The sequence below is a fragment of the Chiloscyllium punctatum genome, chromosome 6 (genome assembly GCF_047496795.1).
Source record: "Chiloscyllium punctatum isolate Juve2018m chromosome 6, sChiPun1.3, whole genome shotgun sequence".
Lineage (NCBI taxonomy): Eukaryota > Metazoa > Chordata > Chondrichthyes > Orectolobiformes > Hemiscylliidae > Chiloscyllium > Chiloscyllium punctatum.
In genome coordinates this window covers 89,828,554-89,847,748 of record NC_092744.1, presented here as the reverse complement: position 1 = coordinate 89,847,748, position 19,195 = coordinate 89,828,554, and the positions used below count along the sequence as shown (strand labels likewise).

At 42.5% G+C, this 19,195-nt stretch overlaps 1 protein-coding gene across 5 annotated transcripts in view; it reads right to left on the bottom strand.

Moving 5' to 3' along the window:
- ryk (receptor like tyrosine kinase) overlaps window positions 1-19,195 on the bottom strand; it is a 283,193-nt gene that overhangs the window by 116,611 nt on the left and 147,387 nt on the right. For all 5 annotated transcript variants that reach the window (XM_072573228.1, XM_072573230.1, XM_072573229.1 and 2 more), the window contains one exon: window positions 7,195-7,281. In XM_072573228.1, coding sequence (XP_072429329.1) covers window positions 7,195-7,281 — 87 coding nt within the window. The remainder of the gene's footprint in view (window positions 1-7,194; window positions 7,282-19,195) is intronic.

Sequence of the window (19,195 nt, the reverse complement as noted above, 5' to 3'; positions counted from 1 at the left end):
CCTCCCTTGGCTCCTTCAGTATCCTAGGATGAATCACATCAGGTCATGGGGACTTATCTACCTTAATGTTTTCTTAGGACACCCAACACTGCCTCCTTCTTACTATTAACAATGCCAGAGAATATCAACATACCCTTCCCTTACCTTATCATCCATGTCCTTCTGCTGCGTGAATACCAATGTAAATTATACATTAAAGACTTCAGCCACTTCCTCTGGTTCCACAGATAAATTCCTTCTTTTGTCCTTAAATGGACTACCCTTTTCCTAGCTACAGTCTTGCATAAAATTCCTTGGGATTCTCTTTAATGCTATTTGCCAAGGACAAAAACAACAGAAGCAGGGGAGAAGATAAAACTTGACAGTAAGCTAACAGGTACTATAAAGATGATTTTCTTTAGATATATGAACAGTAAGAGAGAGGAAAGAATGGATATTGTACCACTGGAAAATAAGGTTGGAGAAGTAGTAATGGGAACAAAGAAATGTCAAAGGAGTTAAATTCGTAATTTGCACCTGTTTTTACAGTGGGAGATACCAGCAGCATACCAGAACTTCAAAAGAGTCAGGGGGCAAAGGTGAGTTCTATAACCATTACTAAGGAGAAGGTGATGGGGAAGTTGAAAGGTCTGAAGGTGGATAAAACTCCTGGACCAGGTGGACTATACCCAAGAGTTCTGAAGGAGATAGCTAAGGAGACTATAGAGGCATTGGTGATGATCTTTCAGGAATCAGTGGAGTCAAGTGTCGGCCACAGAGGACCGGAAAATGGCTAATATGTCCACCCCTGTTTAAGCAGGGAGGGAGGTAGAAGACAGCAAGCTATAGGCCGGTTAGCCTGACCTCAGTCGTTGGTAAGAATTTAGAGTTCATTATTAAGGATGAGATTGCGAAGTACGCAATCCTTTATCCAAAATCCTTGGGGCCAGCTGTTTTCTGGAATTCAGAATTTTTTGGAATTTGGAATAAATTACATTTTCACAGTGAAACAAAAAAAACAAACAGCGGACCCACATGTGCCTATTCTAAGTGCTGACACGCAATTGACACCTGCCAGTGCTGGGCTTGCCACCACGTCACATCTGAGTCGAGTGGGTGTGGAGTTAGGTAACCTGTTTGCACGCCAAACAAACTTGTTATGCAGAAAAAAACTTCACAAAAAAGACTTTGGGTTTTGGAGATTTTTGGAATTTCAGTGAAAGGATTGTGTATGTGTACTTGGAAATGCATGGAAAATTGGGCTGAGTCAGCATGGCTTCATTGAGGGAGGTCATGCCTGACAAGTTAGTTAGAAATTTTTGAGGAGGTACCAAGCATGTTCGACAAAGGGATGCCAAAGGACATAATCTATTTGGGTGCCCAGAAGGTCTTTGACAAAGTGTTGCACAGGAGACTGCTAAAAAGGGCCCATGGTGTTGGGGTAAGATATTGGCATGGATTGAAGTTTGGCTGACTGGCAGGATGGCAGTTCTGACTAGTGGACTTTCACAGAGGTTCTGTGGATTATTCGTGTTATACATTATCGATTTTGATGAAGGAACTAGGGGGTCTGTTGCTAAATTTGCAGATAAAACAAAGATAGGTGAAGGGACGGGTAGTGTTGAAGCAAGGAGGCTGCAGAAGAACTTGGAGACTAGAAGAGTTGACAGATGGAAATCAATGCAGGAAACTGTGAGGTTATGCAATTTGGTAGCAAGAATAGAGGGATAGTTTATTTTATAAACGGGGATTCGGAAACCTGAAGCACAAATCCTAGTACAACATTCTCCTAACATGCAGGTTCAGTTGATAGTTAGAAAGGCAAATGCAATGTTTGCATTCATTTCAAGAGGACTGGAATATGAAAACTTGTATAGCAATCTCCTGCAATTCAGAATCAATTTACTTAGCCATCTCCTCTAATTCAGAATCAATTTAATTGCATTGTTTCTGGAAATAATCAAATCATGACATTGTGTCTTGTGTGGCATGTGAGTATAGAGGACTGGCAGGGGTGTTTTGTGGGCATTACTGATGGTGATATAAAGGGAGAACTGTTCCCTTGTTCAGGGAGATCTCTTGACACGGCTCTGTAAGCCCCGCAAAGAGTGTTAAGTGTTCCTCCAAAAGCTTGTAATTGCTTAATAAATTCCGACTGTTCACAGAAGCTGGCGTATTGCAATTGCATCAAATGTATACGAATCTCAAGAAAACTAACCTAACAGTCTCTCTTATAACCTTTTCCTACACTTTATCATAACCGAAGTAAGGCTCATGGGTCTATAATTACCAAGGTTGTCTCTACTCTCCTTGAACAAGGAGACAATATTTGCTATCCTCCAGTCTTCTGACACTATTCCTGTAGACAGTGACAACATAAAAATCAAAGTCAAAGGCTCTATAATCTCCTCCCTGGTTTCCCAGAGAGTCCAAGGATAAATCCCATCCAGCCCAGGGGACCCACCTATTTTCACACGTTCCAGAATTGCTAATTTGAACCTCAAACATCTAGCGTGGTAGCCCGTATCTCAGAATTCTCCTTGACAACATTGTCTTTTTCTAGTGTGAATATTGATGAAAAATATTCATTTTGCACTTCTCCTATCCCCTAGGACTTTACGCACAATTTCCCGCTACTATCCTTGACTGGCCCTAATATTCCTCAAGTCATTCTTTTATTTCTGATATACCTATAGAAAGCTTTAGGACTTTCTTTGATCCTACCTGCCAAAGACTTCTCATGTCTGCTCCTGGCTCTTAGCTCTCTCTTTAGATTGTTCCTGGCTAACTTGTAACTCTCAAGCACCCAAACTGAGCCTTCACTTCTCATCCTAATATAAGTCTTCTTCTTCCTCTTGTCAAGATATTCAACTTCTTTCATAAAGTTCCCTCACTCGACAACTTCCTCTTTGCCTGCAGGGTACATACTTAACAAGGACACTCAGTAGCTATTCCTCGAATAAGCTCCACATTTCAATTGTGCCCATCCCCTGCAATTTCCTTCCCTATCCTATGCATCCTAAGTTGTGCCTAAGTGAACCTTAATTGCCTTTCCCCGGCTAGAACTCTTGCCCTGCACTATATACCTATGCCTTTCTATCGCTAAACTAAACATAACCGAGTTGTGGTCACTATCACCTCCACATCTAACACCTGGCCCGGTTCATTACCCAGTACCAAATCCAACATGGCCTCGCCTTTTGTTGGCCTGTCTACATAGTATGTCAGGTAACCCTCCAGCACACATGGACAAAAACTGACCCATCTAAACTATAGTATTCCCAGTCAATATTTGGAAACTTAAAGCTCCCCATAATGACTATCCTGTTACGCTCCTCCGCAGAATCATCTTTACTATCGTATCCTCTACATCTCTGGAATTATTAGTACTCCTATAGAAAACTCCCAACAGGGTGACCTCTCCTTTCCTGTTTCTAACCTCAGCCCATACTACCTCAGTTGATGAGTCCTCAAATGGCCTGTCTGCCATTGTAATACTGTCCTTGACTAACAATGCCACACTTCCCCCTCTTTTACCATCTCCTTTGTTCTTACTGAAACATCTAAATCCCGGAATCTGCAACAACCATTCCTATCCCTGTCTCTGAAATGGCCACAACATCAAAGTCCCAAGTACCAACTCATGCTGCAAGTTCACCCACCTTGCTCCTGGCATTGAAGTAGATATACTTCAAACCACCTGCCTGCTTGCTGATGTACTCTTGCGACCTGAAACCATATTTCTTACCTCACTACTCTCAACCTCCAGGTCGGTGGGACTACAATTTAGGTTCCCATCCCCCTGCTGAATTAGTTTAAACCTTCCCGAACAGCATTAGCAAATTTCACACCCCCCTCCTCCCAGGATATTGGTACCCCTCTGATACGGATATATCCTGTTTGTCGAGGTCCGATCTACCCCAGAATGAACCCCAATTACCAGGTATCTGAAACCCTCCCTCCTGCATCATCTCTGTAGCCACATGTTCAACTCCTCTCTCTCCCAATTCCTCGCCTCTGGTAACAAAGCAGAGATAACAACTCTTTATTCTAGCTCTAAGCTTCCACCCTCACTCTCTGAATTTCTGCCTTAAATCCCCATCCTTTTTTTCCTACTTATGTAATTTGTGCCTATGTGGACCATGACTTGGGGCTGCTCCTCCTCTCCGCCAAGTATTGTGGAAACACTATCCAAGACACCACAAACCTGGCACCTGAGAGGCAACACACCAACAGTGAGTTTCTCTCGTTTCCACAGAACCTCCTATCTGTCCCCCTAACTATGGAGTCCCCAATGACTAATGCTCTGCTCCCCTCTAATCTTCCTTTCTGAGCAACAGGAGCAGACTCTGTGCTAGAGACCTGTACCCCACAGCTTACCCCAGGTAAGTGTTCCCCCCAACTCCCCTAACAGTATCCAAAATGGTATATGTTTTATTGAGGAGAATGGCAACAGGGGATCTCTGCACTGTCTGCCGGTTCCCTTTCCGTCTCCTGACTGTAACACATCTGTCCCCTTCGTGTACCTGAGGTGTGACTATCTCACTGTAACTCCTCTTCATATCCCCCCTGCCTCCCAAATGATCCGAAGTTCATCTAGCTCCTACTCATTAATGCATTTTTGAGATGCTGAAGTTGGGGGCACTTCCTGCAGATGAAGTCAGCAGAGACACGATTGGTGGCCCATACCTCCCACATTCTGCAGGAGGATTATTTAACTGTCCTAACCGTCATTCCCACTATTCTAAATTCCCAAAGAGACTGTAGAAAAATAATGAATTAAAAAAGTTACCTTACCAATCCGGCGCACTAAAAGTTTTTTTTGGCTCAAGAAGGAGGATGGGTGAGAGACACTACCTAAGTAGTATTTCGGATAACATAACTGCCCAAATATATTACTTCACTTACTTAGCAGTCCCGTGTCCACTCCTGCTCAGCATGTGCTCTGCCTATTCACGAGGTAAGATTTTAAAGCACTCACTTACCTTGCCAGTAGCCCCTTGGTCGTCGCTCCCTCTCTCCTCGCTGCTCCCAAAATAAAATGGAGGCTCCTGTCTTGCCCTCCTCTCTATCCTTCAGATAGCATCTATACCCTGGAACATTAAGCTGTCCACCCTTGAGCCACTGCGATATCATAGTAATTCTATAATTGCTATTATATCCCAGTGCCATGTTCTCAACCATGCCTTGCGTTCATCTGCCTTACCTGTTAGGCCTCTTGCATTGACGTAAATGCAGTTAACTCATCAGTCTTACCTTGTTCTCTGCTTTGTTCCTGACTGCCTTGATTGTTTGACCCACTCCTTCTTCCAACTGCACAAGTCTAAGACTGATCTCTTTTCTTACTATTTTCCTAGGTCCCATTCCCCCCTACATATACACGCACCCCTTAATAACTAAAATCCTTCCAAGCAGCTCTAGCAAATCTCCCCACCAGCATATTAGTCCCCTTCCAATTCAGATGCAATCCATCATAAATTCCAAGGATCCAAAAATGTGAATCCTTCTCCCCTGCATCAGATCCCGTGCCACACATTCATCTGCTCTACTCTCCTATTCCCACACTCACTAGCTCGTGGCACCAGAAGTAATCCAGATATTACTACCCTCGAGGGCCTACTCTTCAAAATTCCTGCCTGATTTCCTATATTCTCTCCTCAGAACCTCGTCCTTTTCTCTTTCCACGTTGTTATTTCCAATGTGTACAATGACCTCCTGCTGGCACCCTTTGAGAATATTATGCACGCTCTCGGAGGTATCCTTGATCCTGGCAACAGAAAGGCAATACACCATTCTGATGTCTCATTGTCGGTTGCAGAAATGTCTGTTTATGCCTGACTAGAGAATGGACAGCTTGAAACCTGACGTATCTCTTGTTACGTTAGAGCCAGTCTGGGTACCAGAAACCTGGCTGTCAGTGCTACAATCATCCCTCCACATTTTCCAAATCAGCTTACTTGTTTGAGATGGAGAGAGCCAGAGTTGGCACTACCTGTCTACCTCTCCTACCTTTCCTGGAGGTAACCCATCTATCTGCGTTTTTCTCCCTTTCTGAAACTGTCATCCATCACACCCCCTGGTTCCTGTGAATTCTGTGGGAATTGGGGTAATGATATGGGAGAAGGTGCTTCAAGCCCATAAATTGTTGAACTCAATATTGAGTCCAAAAGACTGTACAGTACCCAGAAAATGAGGTGCCATCCTTCCAGTTGTGCTGAGTTTCGTTGAGCACTGCAGCAAGCCTGAGACAGAGATGTTGGCCTGGGTACATGGCGGTGCATTCAAGTGGCAGGCAAGAGGAAGCTTAAGGTCTTTTTTGTGAACAGAACATAGGTGCTCTGCAAAGCACTCTCACAGTCTACGCTTAGTTTCCCAGAGAGCTGGCTAGTCTCAGCTGTTTTAACTTTCTGGATTTGTAAAAAAATAATGTTTTACTGAATTCTGCCTGAGGCAGAAAGTGTCTTTTAACACAAATAATTGGTCAAGTATACTAAATCTTGCAAGTCTATTCTAATGTATCATATTTTCATCTCACTTAAGTAACATACAGCTACTGAAATTCAGCAAAATTGGGATTATAGCTCTGGTCTTGTATATATCTAACCATACATCAAACAAGTAAATGTGGCTTGTTTCAACACCACACAGCATATTATATGCTAATCAAATCACGGTTATACTTGTTTTCCTCTTTTAGTCAGTCCTGGGCCCGATAGCCCAAATATCCTGCTGAATGTCTCACAATGTCTCGCTATAGCTCATTAAATGGATCAGTAACGTCACTAAAGGTGAAGTAAATTAGAAAATGAGAGACCATATTATGATCAGCGAATACAGTAGACTGGACTGAGTGAAGAGCAGGTAAAGTGCTGCTTCACCTGGAAGGTGTTTAAGCCCTTGGATACTGAGGAGAGGAAGTAAATGGGCAGGATTCTGTGGTTGCATGGGAAGATGCCTTGCGGCTGTGGGGAGGTATTGAGTGTGAAGGAGGAGTGGACTAGGGTATCCTGGTGGGAATGATCCTTGTGGAAGGCTGACAAGGGAGGGAATGTGTGTCTGCTGGTGGTGGAAATAACTGTTAATGCAGAAGAGTGCAGAACATCAGGACAAATAGTAAATACACGACAGGAAGAGGTGTGTGTGTGTGTGTGTGCGTGTGTGCCTGCGTGAGATGCTGTGTTGAAATTCCTATGGAATTCTATGTGGCATAATTACCTTTTACTGTTTTAATGAAAACATTCTTCTCTTTATTTGGATCTTTTTCATCAACTAAAACCCCATGGAAGATTCGGCCAAAGGTACCTGAAACAGAGGAAAAAACAATTAGTCTGGTCTGTAAATCCTGCATTAAAAAAATAGCCTTGGTTTGTTACAACACCACACACAGGTCCTCAGCTTTCTGCATTCTGATTGTGTCACTGTTCCTCTTGTTTTTCTCTTTTAGTCAGTCCTGGGCTCTACAGCCCGGATATCCTGTTGAATGTCTTGCTGTCTTGTTGTAGCTCATTAACTGAAACAATAATGTCACTCAAGGTCAAATAAATAAAGAAAAAGAGCAAAAGAAAGTAATGTACACATGGACTGAACATAGAATCATTGAATCCCTGTAGTATGGAAGCAGGCCATTCAGTCCATTATGTTCACACCAACCTTCCGAAGAGCAGCCCACCCAGAGCCATCCATCTGCCCCTGCATTTCTCATGGCTAATTCACCTAGCCTGCACAGCCCTGGACACTATCGGCAATTTAACATGGCCAACCAAACTAACATGCACATCTTTGGATTGTGGGAGAAAACTGGAGCACCCACAGGAGAATGTGCAAATTCCACACAGGCAGTTACCGAAGGGTGAAACCAAACCTGGATCGCTGGTGGTGAGGCAGCAGTGCTAACCAATGAGGCACTGTGTCACCCTAAAGGAGGGAGGACTGTACTTCACCACAGTGATTCCATTACTAGCACTGTGAATTAAGATTGAAAAATAGTGAAATGGGACTGATTTCAATTCACCACTTGTTTGTATGTTATACTACTTTTAATCTGAAGACTGAAAAGAAGCATTTTTTTAAAAATTGCTTAAAAGGATCTACTATGACAATCCTGCACTGTATATAAAATGATCCCTTGTATGTGAGGGCTGCTACACAGCTTGCATCACAAATTCTTTCATGCATTGTTAGTCACTTGGAGGTTGGATTACACAAATTTGGAAGACTGCTCTGCTACAGAAATTCTTTTTACAGGACTGAATTTATTTCAGTGGATGTGTGACACTTACTGCAACTGTAGCTCTTCAAGTGATTATTGAGTTAATTAGTACATCCACATTTCAGAATTGGAAAGTTTTAACAATGCTATCACAGTTAAAATTTAGTTTTTCAGGACCCATAAACTAGTTATTCTGATGCACATTAATGTCATGTGACAATTTTATTTCAGTTTGTTCACCCCTGCACTGGTAATCTCGAACACATCACTAGAAATGTATAGTTATAAAGCTTTTAGAAAAGAAAACCCAATCACTCTTCTGAGCTTACCCCATCTTTAAACTGAAATCAAAATTGCACACTGACACTGTTTACCAAAATCTCAGTGGATGTTATTGTTTTCCTTAAAAGTCTAATTTATAATCCTTTAGCAGTTAATTTGTATTTACACGTTTCTAGCAAAGCAGTATTTGTGCATACCACAGAAAGTATGCAAAGCAAGCAATACCTATGCTGTGTGGCATCTCAACCTCAAACATCCTAAAGCCCTTTCCATATAGTTAATTAATTTTGATACAAAATCCTTTTTGTCACTTCCTAAATTTAGATCTCATTAGGCAGCTGAAAATGTGTTGCTGGAAAAGCGCAGCAGGTCAGGCAGCATCCAAGGAGGAGGAGAATCGATGTTTCAGGCATGAGCCCTTCTTCAGGCTCATGCCCGAAACGTCGATTCTCCTGCTCCTTGGATGCTGCCTGACCTGCTGCGCTTTTCCAGCAACACATTTTCAGCTCTGATCTCCAGCATCTGCAGTCCTCACTTTCTCCTATCTCATTAGGCAGGTCAACATCTCTGACCTGTTTCACTGGAATATCCAATACCGGTCAAGCAGAAATTTCCAACTATTGAAGAGGTGCTCATTATAAGCTGACTCCATTTTCCATTAATATATATTCAAACTACTTTGGAACTGTGTCACCTGTTCAACGTTAACTTTCTGAACTATCAGTTCGACTCTCTGAAGGATCCTCTTGTGGTGCAATTGTAGTGTCCCTACCCCTAAATCCAAGTCCCAGGTTCAAGTCCTACCTGCTCCAGAAATGTGTAATAACATCTCCAACAGGTTGATTAGAAAAATAGGTGAAATTTTTAAAAAATCAGTGCATCTCTAAGTGTGTCTCCACTTGGCCAGACTCTCTTCTTTGGTGCAGCCCAAAATCAAAGAGCAAGGCAATTTCAAACCTGGCCAGAGCGGTGCTGGACAGTTACTTGCAATTTACATCAGTCTTGATACTGGCTTACCAACAAATGTTCAAAACAGATTTATTGACCTCTCAGTAACATTTGGCTCTCTGTGAATAAGATGGTCAAGGTGACGTAGGCATGCTTGCCTTCATCAATCATGGCATAAAAATTGCTGGAAAAGCTCAGCAGGACTGGCAGCATCCATGCAGAGAAAGCAGAGATAACATTTTGGGGTGAGGGATCTTTCCTCAGAACTGATGGTAACTAGGAAAATGTTGGTTTATATCCAGAAGATTGGGTGGGAGGAGGAGCTAAGGAGTGAACGACAGGTGGAGATCGAGCCCAAGGAGAGAGAACAGTTGGAAAGACAAAGGAGTCAATAACGATCTGGTTAGGACAGTGAATAGCTATTAATGGGGGATGTTAATGGCTAACAATGGGTTGTCTGTAATAGCAAACTATGTGATCACAAAGCCTGGTGTGTGGGGTTGGGGTAAGGATTTGGGAGAACTCAAGCCCTAAAGTTGGTGAACTTGATCTTGGTTTCAGAAGGCTGCTGGGCCCCCAAGCAGAAAATGAAGCACTGTTCTTCCAGCTTGTGCTGAGCTCCGCTGGAGCATTGCAGCAAACCTGAGGCAGATGGTGGCTAGGGAAGAGGATGGTGTGTGGAAGCTGCGGACAACTGGAAGCTCAGGATCTTTTCTGCCGACAGAACGCAAGTGTTCTGTGAAGTGGTCACCCAGTTTATGCTTTGTTTCACCAAAGTAGAGGGGACCACATTGTGAGCGGCGAATGTAGTAGACTAAATTGTGTGAAGTGCAGATAAAGCACTGCTTCACCTAGAAGTTGTGTTTGGGTCCTTGGAGGAAGAACACAACAGGGAGGAAGTAAATGGAGGTGTAAGACCTTCTACGGTTGCAGAAGAAATTGCTGTAAGGCTGGGGGGAGGTGTTAGAAGTAAAGGAAGAGTGGAGCATGACGTTTTGGAGGAAACAGTCTCTACAGAAATCTGACAAGCGATGGGAGGGGAAGATGTGGTGGTGGCATCTCGCTGGTGCTGGCGATAATTGCAGCTAATGATCCTCTGGATGTGGATGTTGGTGGGATGGTAGTTAAGGACAAGGGGGTCCCTATAGCTGTTGTGGGAGGGTAAAGAGGGGGTGACGACTGAAGTATGGAGATGAGTCAGACCCAGCTGAGGACTCTCAATAGCGGTACTGAGGAATTCTCAGTTGACAAAGAAACTAGGAGAATGGAATACAGTCTTTACAGGAAGTAGGGTATGAGGAGGTAACCGTGGGTGTTGGTGGGTTTGTAGTGGAGTGTGAAAATTGGCAAGTCATGTTGCAGCTGGAAAGAACTTTAGTTAGGCCAGTTTTGGAAAACTGTGTACAGTTCTGGTTGCAACACTATAATGTGGAGGCTTTTTGTGCCCCCTGTGAGGGGGTACAGTAATGGTTTACCAGGATGTAGCCTGGTTTGGAGGGTATTAGCTAAGAGTTTGGGCAAACTTGGATATGTTTTCAATTGAACATTGAAGAATGACAGGTGACCTGATAAAAGATTGCAGGATTCTGAGGGGCATGGATAGTCAGAGTCTTTTTCCCAGGATGTAAATGTCAATTACTAGGGAACATAGGTTTAATTAAAAAGGGAGAAAGTTTAAAGGAGATGCGAGAGGCAGGTTTTTCTTTTCACAGAGGGTGATAAGTGCCTGGAAGGCACTGCTAGAGGAGGTGATAACAGATAAAGTAGCAACATTTAGGATCCATCTTGACAAATACATAAATAGGCAGGGAATAGAGGGTTCTGGATTGCATAAAGGCAAAAGGTTTTTAGTTTAGAAAGGCGTTGTGTGAGTGCAGGCTTGGTAGGCTGAACGGCCTTTTCTTATGCCGAAGTGCCCTTTGGTCTTTGATCTTATGTTGAAAATTGCTTGGCTTTTTCACTTTTAGGCCGTAACGTGTCCTTTCTTCAATGCTTAACAATCAAGTTTTAGAGGTTCACAAGTGACCAAAACATTCCCTAACCATCTTGAAAAGTGGTCTTGCCCACTGCTGTGTTTTAGCTCTGCAACATTTATCAGAGTGGCATACCTCTCATCACCTCTAAGGAATTTGCCTTTGTCAATTATCTAGCCCTTACTATCCAAGGAACCAATCTTAAGAAGCAGCACCTCATTCTATGATATAGACAGAAAGATGCAATATTTTAACTACTAACATCTCCACCCAAATCCAACTAACACCCCTGTCACTGTTTTAAACATCAGTAGCCAACTAGTTAACAGTGAGTGTTAGGTCAGCTTCCAGTACAAATCAGTCAAGAACAATCAAAATCCTCAAATACCCTGGAAGACCAGATCTTATCCTCGCATACAAAACCTGAAATAAAAAGATTACCATTGCCAAACATTGGCTGTGGAGTCAGTTCAAGTAATCTTGGTAATTTGAGCCTTCCTCTCGGGCACTTTTCAACAAATACTGTTTGGACAGAAAGTCACCACTTGGACACCTTGTGATAATCAGTTATATACTGAAATCATTAACTTACAATGGCTTCCTATCCCATCTGATATTCCAGCTCTTGATGGAAAATAGATGTTAAGAAGTGTTTGGCTATATTAAGGCAAATCCAAAACTGCCATGAAGATCTGCAGAATCTATTGAATGTGGGCTCAAGTCATGCAAAACTTTCTGGAAGTCTGTGAATGTTTTCAGCAATGAAGCTTTTGATAAAAAGAAAGGTGAAATGATCTAAGGTCTCAGCTAACACCAATAATCTCAAAGATTTGGTGAGTGACCTGACAGTGGAGTCTTCAGTGTTTAGCCACATCAAACAGTGGTTGATAGTCAACAGGATTCACATTCGCCAAGGGCAATACCTCCATAAACAGAATTGCAAGGGCAGCCTTTGTGGCTGTGAGCACCTGGATTATATTGTTCACCACATTAACACCAAATGAGATTTACAAACATTTGCCACAGATTTCAAGACATTTCACCAAATAGCACACAGCATTGTGACTCAGTTGTCCAACTTGGCTCAGAAAGCTCAACATATTGCAGTGACAAGATGTGCTTGCAATGCGGTTACCTAGGTCTATCTCAGCTTACCTCCACCTCAGCTTATCTGGTGGTGAAATTCTATTCATCTGTGACATCTCCTGGTTGGTCTTACATTTTCCATTTGACATAAACATGTGCTCATTTAAAATTTGCTGCTTAATCTTTTTAAAAAAAAGCTTGTTCCAAATTTCACTCACTCTGTTTGTGCTTCAATATTCACAAAGTCTTTTTAAAAGTTTCATCATTATTCTTAAGTGTCAGCATGCTCTCTCTTCTCCCTATCTGTGCAGTCTCTTAAAGTCCATCAAGGCTTCAAGTAATCTGCATTTCTTCAATTCTGGGCTCTTCAGCATTCCAGATTTTAATCTTTCCATCACAAATCAGTACTTTTAGCTGTATGGTCCTAAACTCCAGAATTCCCTCACTCAGTGGCAGAGAAGGCTACACAGATATGCCCATCATGGGGGAGCCCAGCACACCAATGCAAAAGGTAAGGTTGGGAATGTTTGTTACAACCTTTAACCAGAGGTGTCGAGTGGATAATCCAGCTCAGTCTCTTTCGCAGGTTCCCAGCATCACAGATGCCAATTTGATTCACTCCACGTGATGTCAAGAAACGGCTGGAGGTACTGAATACAGAAAAGATTATGAGTTCTGACAATATTTTAGCAATAGCAATTGTGGCTCCAGAACTTGCTGCAGCTCGGGCCAGGCTGTTCCAATACAGTTACAACACTGGCATCTACCTGACAATGTGTAAAATTGCCCAGATATGTGCGGTCTACAAAACATGCGACAAATCCATGTTAGGGAAGTTGAAGTGATCCATGACAACAATCCTACTCCTTCTGCACCTTTGTCTATACCTGACATATACTTCCTTCTTTTTCTTGACCAAAACCTCAATTTCTCTAATCATCCAGCATTCCCTACACCTACCAGCTTTGCCCTTCATCCTAACAGGAACATTCTGTCTCAGGACTCTCATTATCTCATTTTTGAAGGCTTCCCATGTTTCAGCCATCCTGTGAACTGCTGCTCCTAAAAAAGTTTTGAAAGTTCTTTTCTAATTCTTTCAAAATTAGCCCAATTTTAGAACTTCAACTTTGAGATGCAGTCTCTCCTTTCCCATCACTATTTTAAAGAATTATGGTCACTGGCCGCAATGCGCTCCCCTACTGACCACCTCAGTCCCCTGCCCAACAGTAGGCACCTTCTCTGATAGGCACATTCACATATGGAATCAGAAACTTTGCTTGCGCATACTTAATAAATTCCTCTCCAGTTGATCCCTTAACAGTATGGCAGTTCCAGTCTATGTTTGCAAAGTTAAAATCCCATAACCACCCTATTATTCTTATAGATAACTGAGATCTCCTTACAAACGTGTTTCTCAATTTCCCACTGACTATCGGGGCTCTATAGTACAATCCCAATAAGGTGATTATCCCATTCTTATTTCTCAGTTCCACCTAAACAACTTCATGTGACGTACTACCAGGAATATCCTCCCTAAGTACAGCTGTAATGTTATCCCTAATCAAAAATGCCATTCTGCCTCCTCTCTTGTCTCCCTTTCTATTGTTCTTACAGAATCTATACCTTGGAACATCGCCAAGCCATGTCTGTGTAATTGCTTTGCTATCCCAGTGCAATGTTCCCAACCATGCCCGGAGTTCATCTGCCTTACCTGTTAGGCCTCTTGCACTGAAATAAATGCAGTTTAATTCATCAATCCTACCTCTTTCTCTGCTTTGTTCCTGCCTGCCCTGACTATTTGACGTAATCCTTTTCCCAGCTGTACCAGTCTCAGATTGACCTTTCTCCTCACTATCTCCCTGGGCCCCACACCACTCCCTTTACAAGTTTAATTCCACCCGAGCAGCTCGAGCAAATCTCCCGCCAGTATACAGATGGACAGACAGATGGGCAGATTAACGTGGTTGCCTTGTTAGTAAGGAAGGTAATTAAATCAATAGTAAGAAGCGATATGGAGTTGTAAGGCGTAGAATCGGTGTGGATAGAATTAAGGAATCTCAAAGGAAAAAAGATCTTGATGGGAGTTGTGTATAGGCCTCCTAGCAGTAGTCAGGATGTGGGAAAGAAAATAAATCTGGAAATAGAAAGACATGCAAAAATGGCACTATTACAATAATCATGAAGAACTTCAACATGCAGGTGGACTGGGGCAATCAGGTTGGTAGCAGATCTCCAGAATAGGAATTCATGGAATGTCTATAAGATGTTTTTTGGAGCAGATTGTGGTAGAGCCCGCAAAGGAACAGGCAATTCCTTTGTGATTTGGCGATGTGTAATGAGACAGAGTTAATTAGGGAGCTTAAGGTACAGGACCCCAAGTGGGTAGTGACCATAATACAGTAGAATTTACCTTGCAATTTGAGAGGGGGAAGGTCAAATCAGATGTCATGGAATTATAATTGAGTAAAGGTAACTACAAAGGCATGAGGGAGGAGCTGGCTAGCCTAGCAGGAAAGACAGGTGGAGCAGTAATGGCAGAAATTTCTGCAGGTAATTCGAGAGGCATAGCAAATATTCATCCTAATTAAATCATAATTTGCTTGCTAACTCTTTCTACCAGAGTGTATGACCTCACACTTCATATTAAACTCTATCAGCCAAGTCTTTGCTAGCTCACTCAACCTATTCACATACACTTGTAGATTCCTTATGTCCTCATCCCATATGATCCCATCTATTTTTGTATCGGTAGTAAATTCAGATACATTAAGTTCTCTATTCTCTTCCAAGGCAATAATTGAGATGGTAAATGAATACGGTCATAGAACCAGTCTTGTGACATTCCACAAGTTACGACTTCAAAGCTGAACAAAGACCCATTAATCCTGAGAGTCTTTTACTTACAAAGCAAACCTCAAGACATTACCTCCAATCCATGAGCTTCTACCTTATGCAATGATGTATATGCAACTGTATGTTACTGCATGCCTTCTGAAAATCCAAATGATCATCATCTACTGGCTCCCCTTTATCAACTAGGATCGTGTTTTCAGGATTCTTAAGGGGGAAGGGGAGAAGGCCCAAGTCGTGGTTGACAGAGGCACTAATGACATAGGAAGGATTTAAGACAGCAATTCAGGGAACAAGGGTGGAAGCTTAGTGCTAGAACAAACAGAGTTGTTATCTCTGGTTTGTTATCCGTGCAACGTACTAGTAAGGTGAGGAATAGGGAGAGAGGCAGGAGTTGAACACGTGGCTACTGGGATAGTGCAGGAGGGAGGGTTTCAGCTACCTGGATAATTGAGGTAGGTGGGTAGGTGGGACCTCTACAAACAGGATGGTCTACACCTGAACCAGAGGGGTACCAATATCGTAGGGGGAAAATTTGTTAGTGCTCTTCGGAAGGGTTTTAACTAATTCAGCAGGGGGATGGGAATCTAAAATGTACTTCCAATATCCAGGAGGTTGAGAGTAATGAGGTCAAAAATAAGGTTTCAAGATTGCAAGAGTACACTGGCAAGCAGGCAGATGATTTGAAGTGTCTCTACTTCAATGCCAGGAGCATCTGGAACAAGGTGGTGAACTTGCAGCATAGTTTGGTACCTGGGTATTTGAAGTTGTAGCCATTTCAGAGACATGAAAAGAGCAGGGACAGGTACGGTTGTTGTAAAATCCGGGATTTATATGTCTCAGTAAGAACAGAGAAGATGGTAAAAGAGGTGGAGGTGTGGCATTGTTAGTGAAGGACAGCATTATGGTGGCAGACAGGACATTTGAGGACTCTCATACTGAGGTAGTACAGGCTGAGGTTAGAAACAGGAAAGGAGAGGTCACCCTGTTGGGAGTCTTCCATAGGTCTCCGAATAATTCCAGAGATGCTGAGGAAAGGATAGCACAGATGATTCTCGATTGCAGCAAAAGTAACAGGGTAGTTGTTACGGAGGACTAACTTTCCAAATATTGACTGGAAATACGATAGCTCCAGTACTTTGATGGGTCAGTTTTTGTCAAATGTGTGCAGGAGGGTTTCCTGACACAGTATGTAGACAGGCCAACAAGGCGCAAGGCCACATTGGATTTGGTACTGGGTAATGAACCGGGCCAGGTGTTAGATCTGGAGGTTCATGAGCAATTTGGCGATAGTGACTACCTATCAGTTATGATTACTTTAGCAATCGAAAGGGATAGGTTTGTACCACTGAGCAAGAGTTACAGCTAGGGGAAAGATAATTATGATGTGATCAGGCAAGATTTGGGATGCATATGATGGGAAGGAATGGGCACAATCGAAATGTGTAGCTTATATAAGGATCAGCTACTGTGTGTCCTTGATAAGTATATACCTGTCAGAGAGGGAGGAAGTGGTCGAGAGAGAGGAAACTGTGGTTTACGAAAAAAAGTTGAATCTCTTGTCAAGAGGAAGAAGGCTTACGTTAGGATGGGATGCGAAGGCTCAGTTAGGATGCTTGAGAGTTAGGAAGGAAGGAAGGATCTAAAGAGAGAGCTAAGAAGAGCCAGGAGGAGACATGAGAAGTGGTTGGCAGATAGGATCAAGGAAAACCCTAAAGCCTTCTATAGGTATATCAGGAATAAAATAATGACTAGAGGAAGATTAGGGCCAATCAAAGACAGTAGTGGGAAGTTGTGTGTGGAGTCCGAAGAGATGGGAGAAGTGCAAAATGAATATTTTTCATCAATATTCACATTAGAAAAAGACAATATTTTCAAAGAGAATACTGAAATGCAGGCTACCACACTAGACGTTTGAGGTTCAAAAGGAGAGTTGTTAGCAATTCTAGAAAGTGTGAAAATAGATACATCCCTGGGCCAGATGGGATTTATCCTAGGATTCTCTGGGAAGCCAGGGAGGAGACTACAGAGCCTTTGGCTTTGATCTTTATGTCGTCATTGTCTACAGGAGTGGTGCCAGAGGACAGCAAATGTTGTGCCCTTGTTCGAGAAGGGGAGTAGAGACAACCCTGGTAATTATCGACCAGTGAGCCTTACTTCGGTATTGGGTAAAGTGTTGATCAAGATTAGAAGATATAGGATTTATAATCATCTAGAAAGGAATAAGTTGATTAGGAATTGTCAACATGGTTTTGTGAAGGGTAGACTGTGCCTCAAAAACCTTATTGAGTTCCTTGAGAAGGTGACCAAACAGGTAGATGAGGGTAAAGTGGTTGATGTTTCATATATGGACTTCAGTAAGGCATTTGATGAGATTCCCCCATGGCAGGCTATTGCACAAAGTAAGGAGGCATGGGATTGAGGGTGACTGAATGGTTTGGATCAGAAATCGACTAGCTGAAAGATGATAAAGTGTGGTGGTTGATGGGAAATGTTCATCCTGGAGTTCAGTTACTAGCGGTGTACCGCAAGGATCTGCTTTGGTGCCACTGCTGTTTGTCATTTTTATAAATGACCTGGATGAGGGCATAGAAGGATGGGTGAATAAATTTGTGGATGACGCGAAGGTCGGTGGAGTTGTGGATAGTGCCGAAGGATTTTGCAGGTTACAGAGAGACATAGATAAGCTGCAGACCTGGGTTGAGAGGTGGAAAATGGAGTTTAATACCGAAAAGTGAGAGATGATTCACTTTGGAAGGAGCAACAGGAATGAAGAGTACTTGGCAAATGGTAAGATTTTTGGTAATGTAGATGAGCAGAGAGATCTTAATGTCCATGTACATAGATCCCAGAAAATTGCCACCCAGGTTGCTAGGGTTAAGAAGGCATATGGTGTGTTAGCTTTTATTCGTGGAGGGATCGAGTTTCGGAGCCATGAGGTCATGTTGCAGCTGTGCAAAAATCTGGTGAGGCCACACTTGAAGTATTGCATACAGTTCTGGTCACCGCAATACAGGAAGGATGTAGAAGCACTGGAAAGGGTTCAGAGATTTACTAGGATGTAGCCTGGTATGGATGAAAGATCTTATGAGGAAAGGCTGAGGGACTTGAGGCTTTTTTCGTTACAGAGAAGAAGGTTGAGAGGTGACTCAGTTGAGACATATAAAATAATCAGAGGATTAAATAGGGTGAACTGTGAGAGCCTTTTTCCTTGCATGACGAGGGGAGATAGCTTTAAATTGAGGGGTGATAGATATAAGACAGATGTCAGAGGTAGTTTCTTTAATCAGAGAGTAGTGGGGGTGTGGAATGCCCTGCTTGCAACAGTTGTAGACTCACCCACTTTAAGGACATTTAAATGGTCATTAGATAAATATATGAATGAAAATGCAACATTGTAGATTAAATGGGCATCAGATTAATTTCACAGGTCGGCGCAACATCGAGGGCCGAAGGGCCTGTACTATGTTTTAATGTTCTATGTCTTAACTCTGCATCCTCAAAGAACTCAAGCCAGTTTCATCACCATGTTGAAACTGTTGAATAAGTACTTTCTATATGTTCTGTCATTTATTCCTTAACAATGGATTCTAGCATTTTCTCAATGATACATGTTAAGAGGAATGACCTATTGTTTCCTGCTTTCTGTGTGTCTCCCTTCCTGATCATTGGCACCACATCAGCAGTTTTTTAATCTTCTGAAACCTTTCTTAATTTGATCAAGTTCTGGAAAATAAACAGAAGTTGTTGGAAAATCTCAACAGTTCTCTCAGCTTCTGTGGAGAGAAATCAGAATTAATGTTTCAGGTCCATTGAACCTTCTTCAGAACTCAGTTCTGAATATGCGGAGATTTTCCAGCAATTTCTG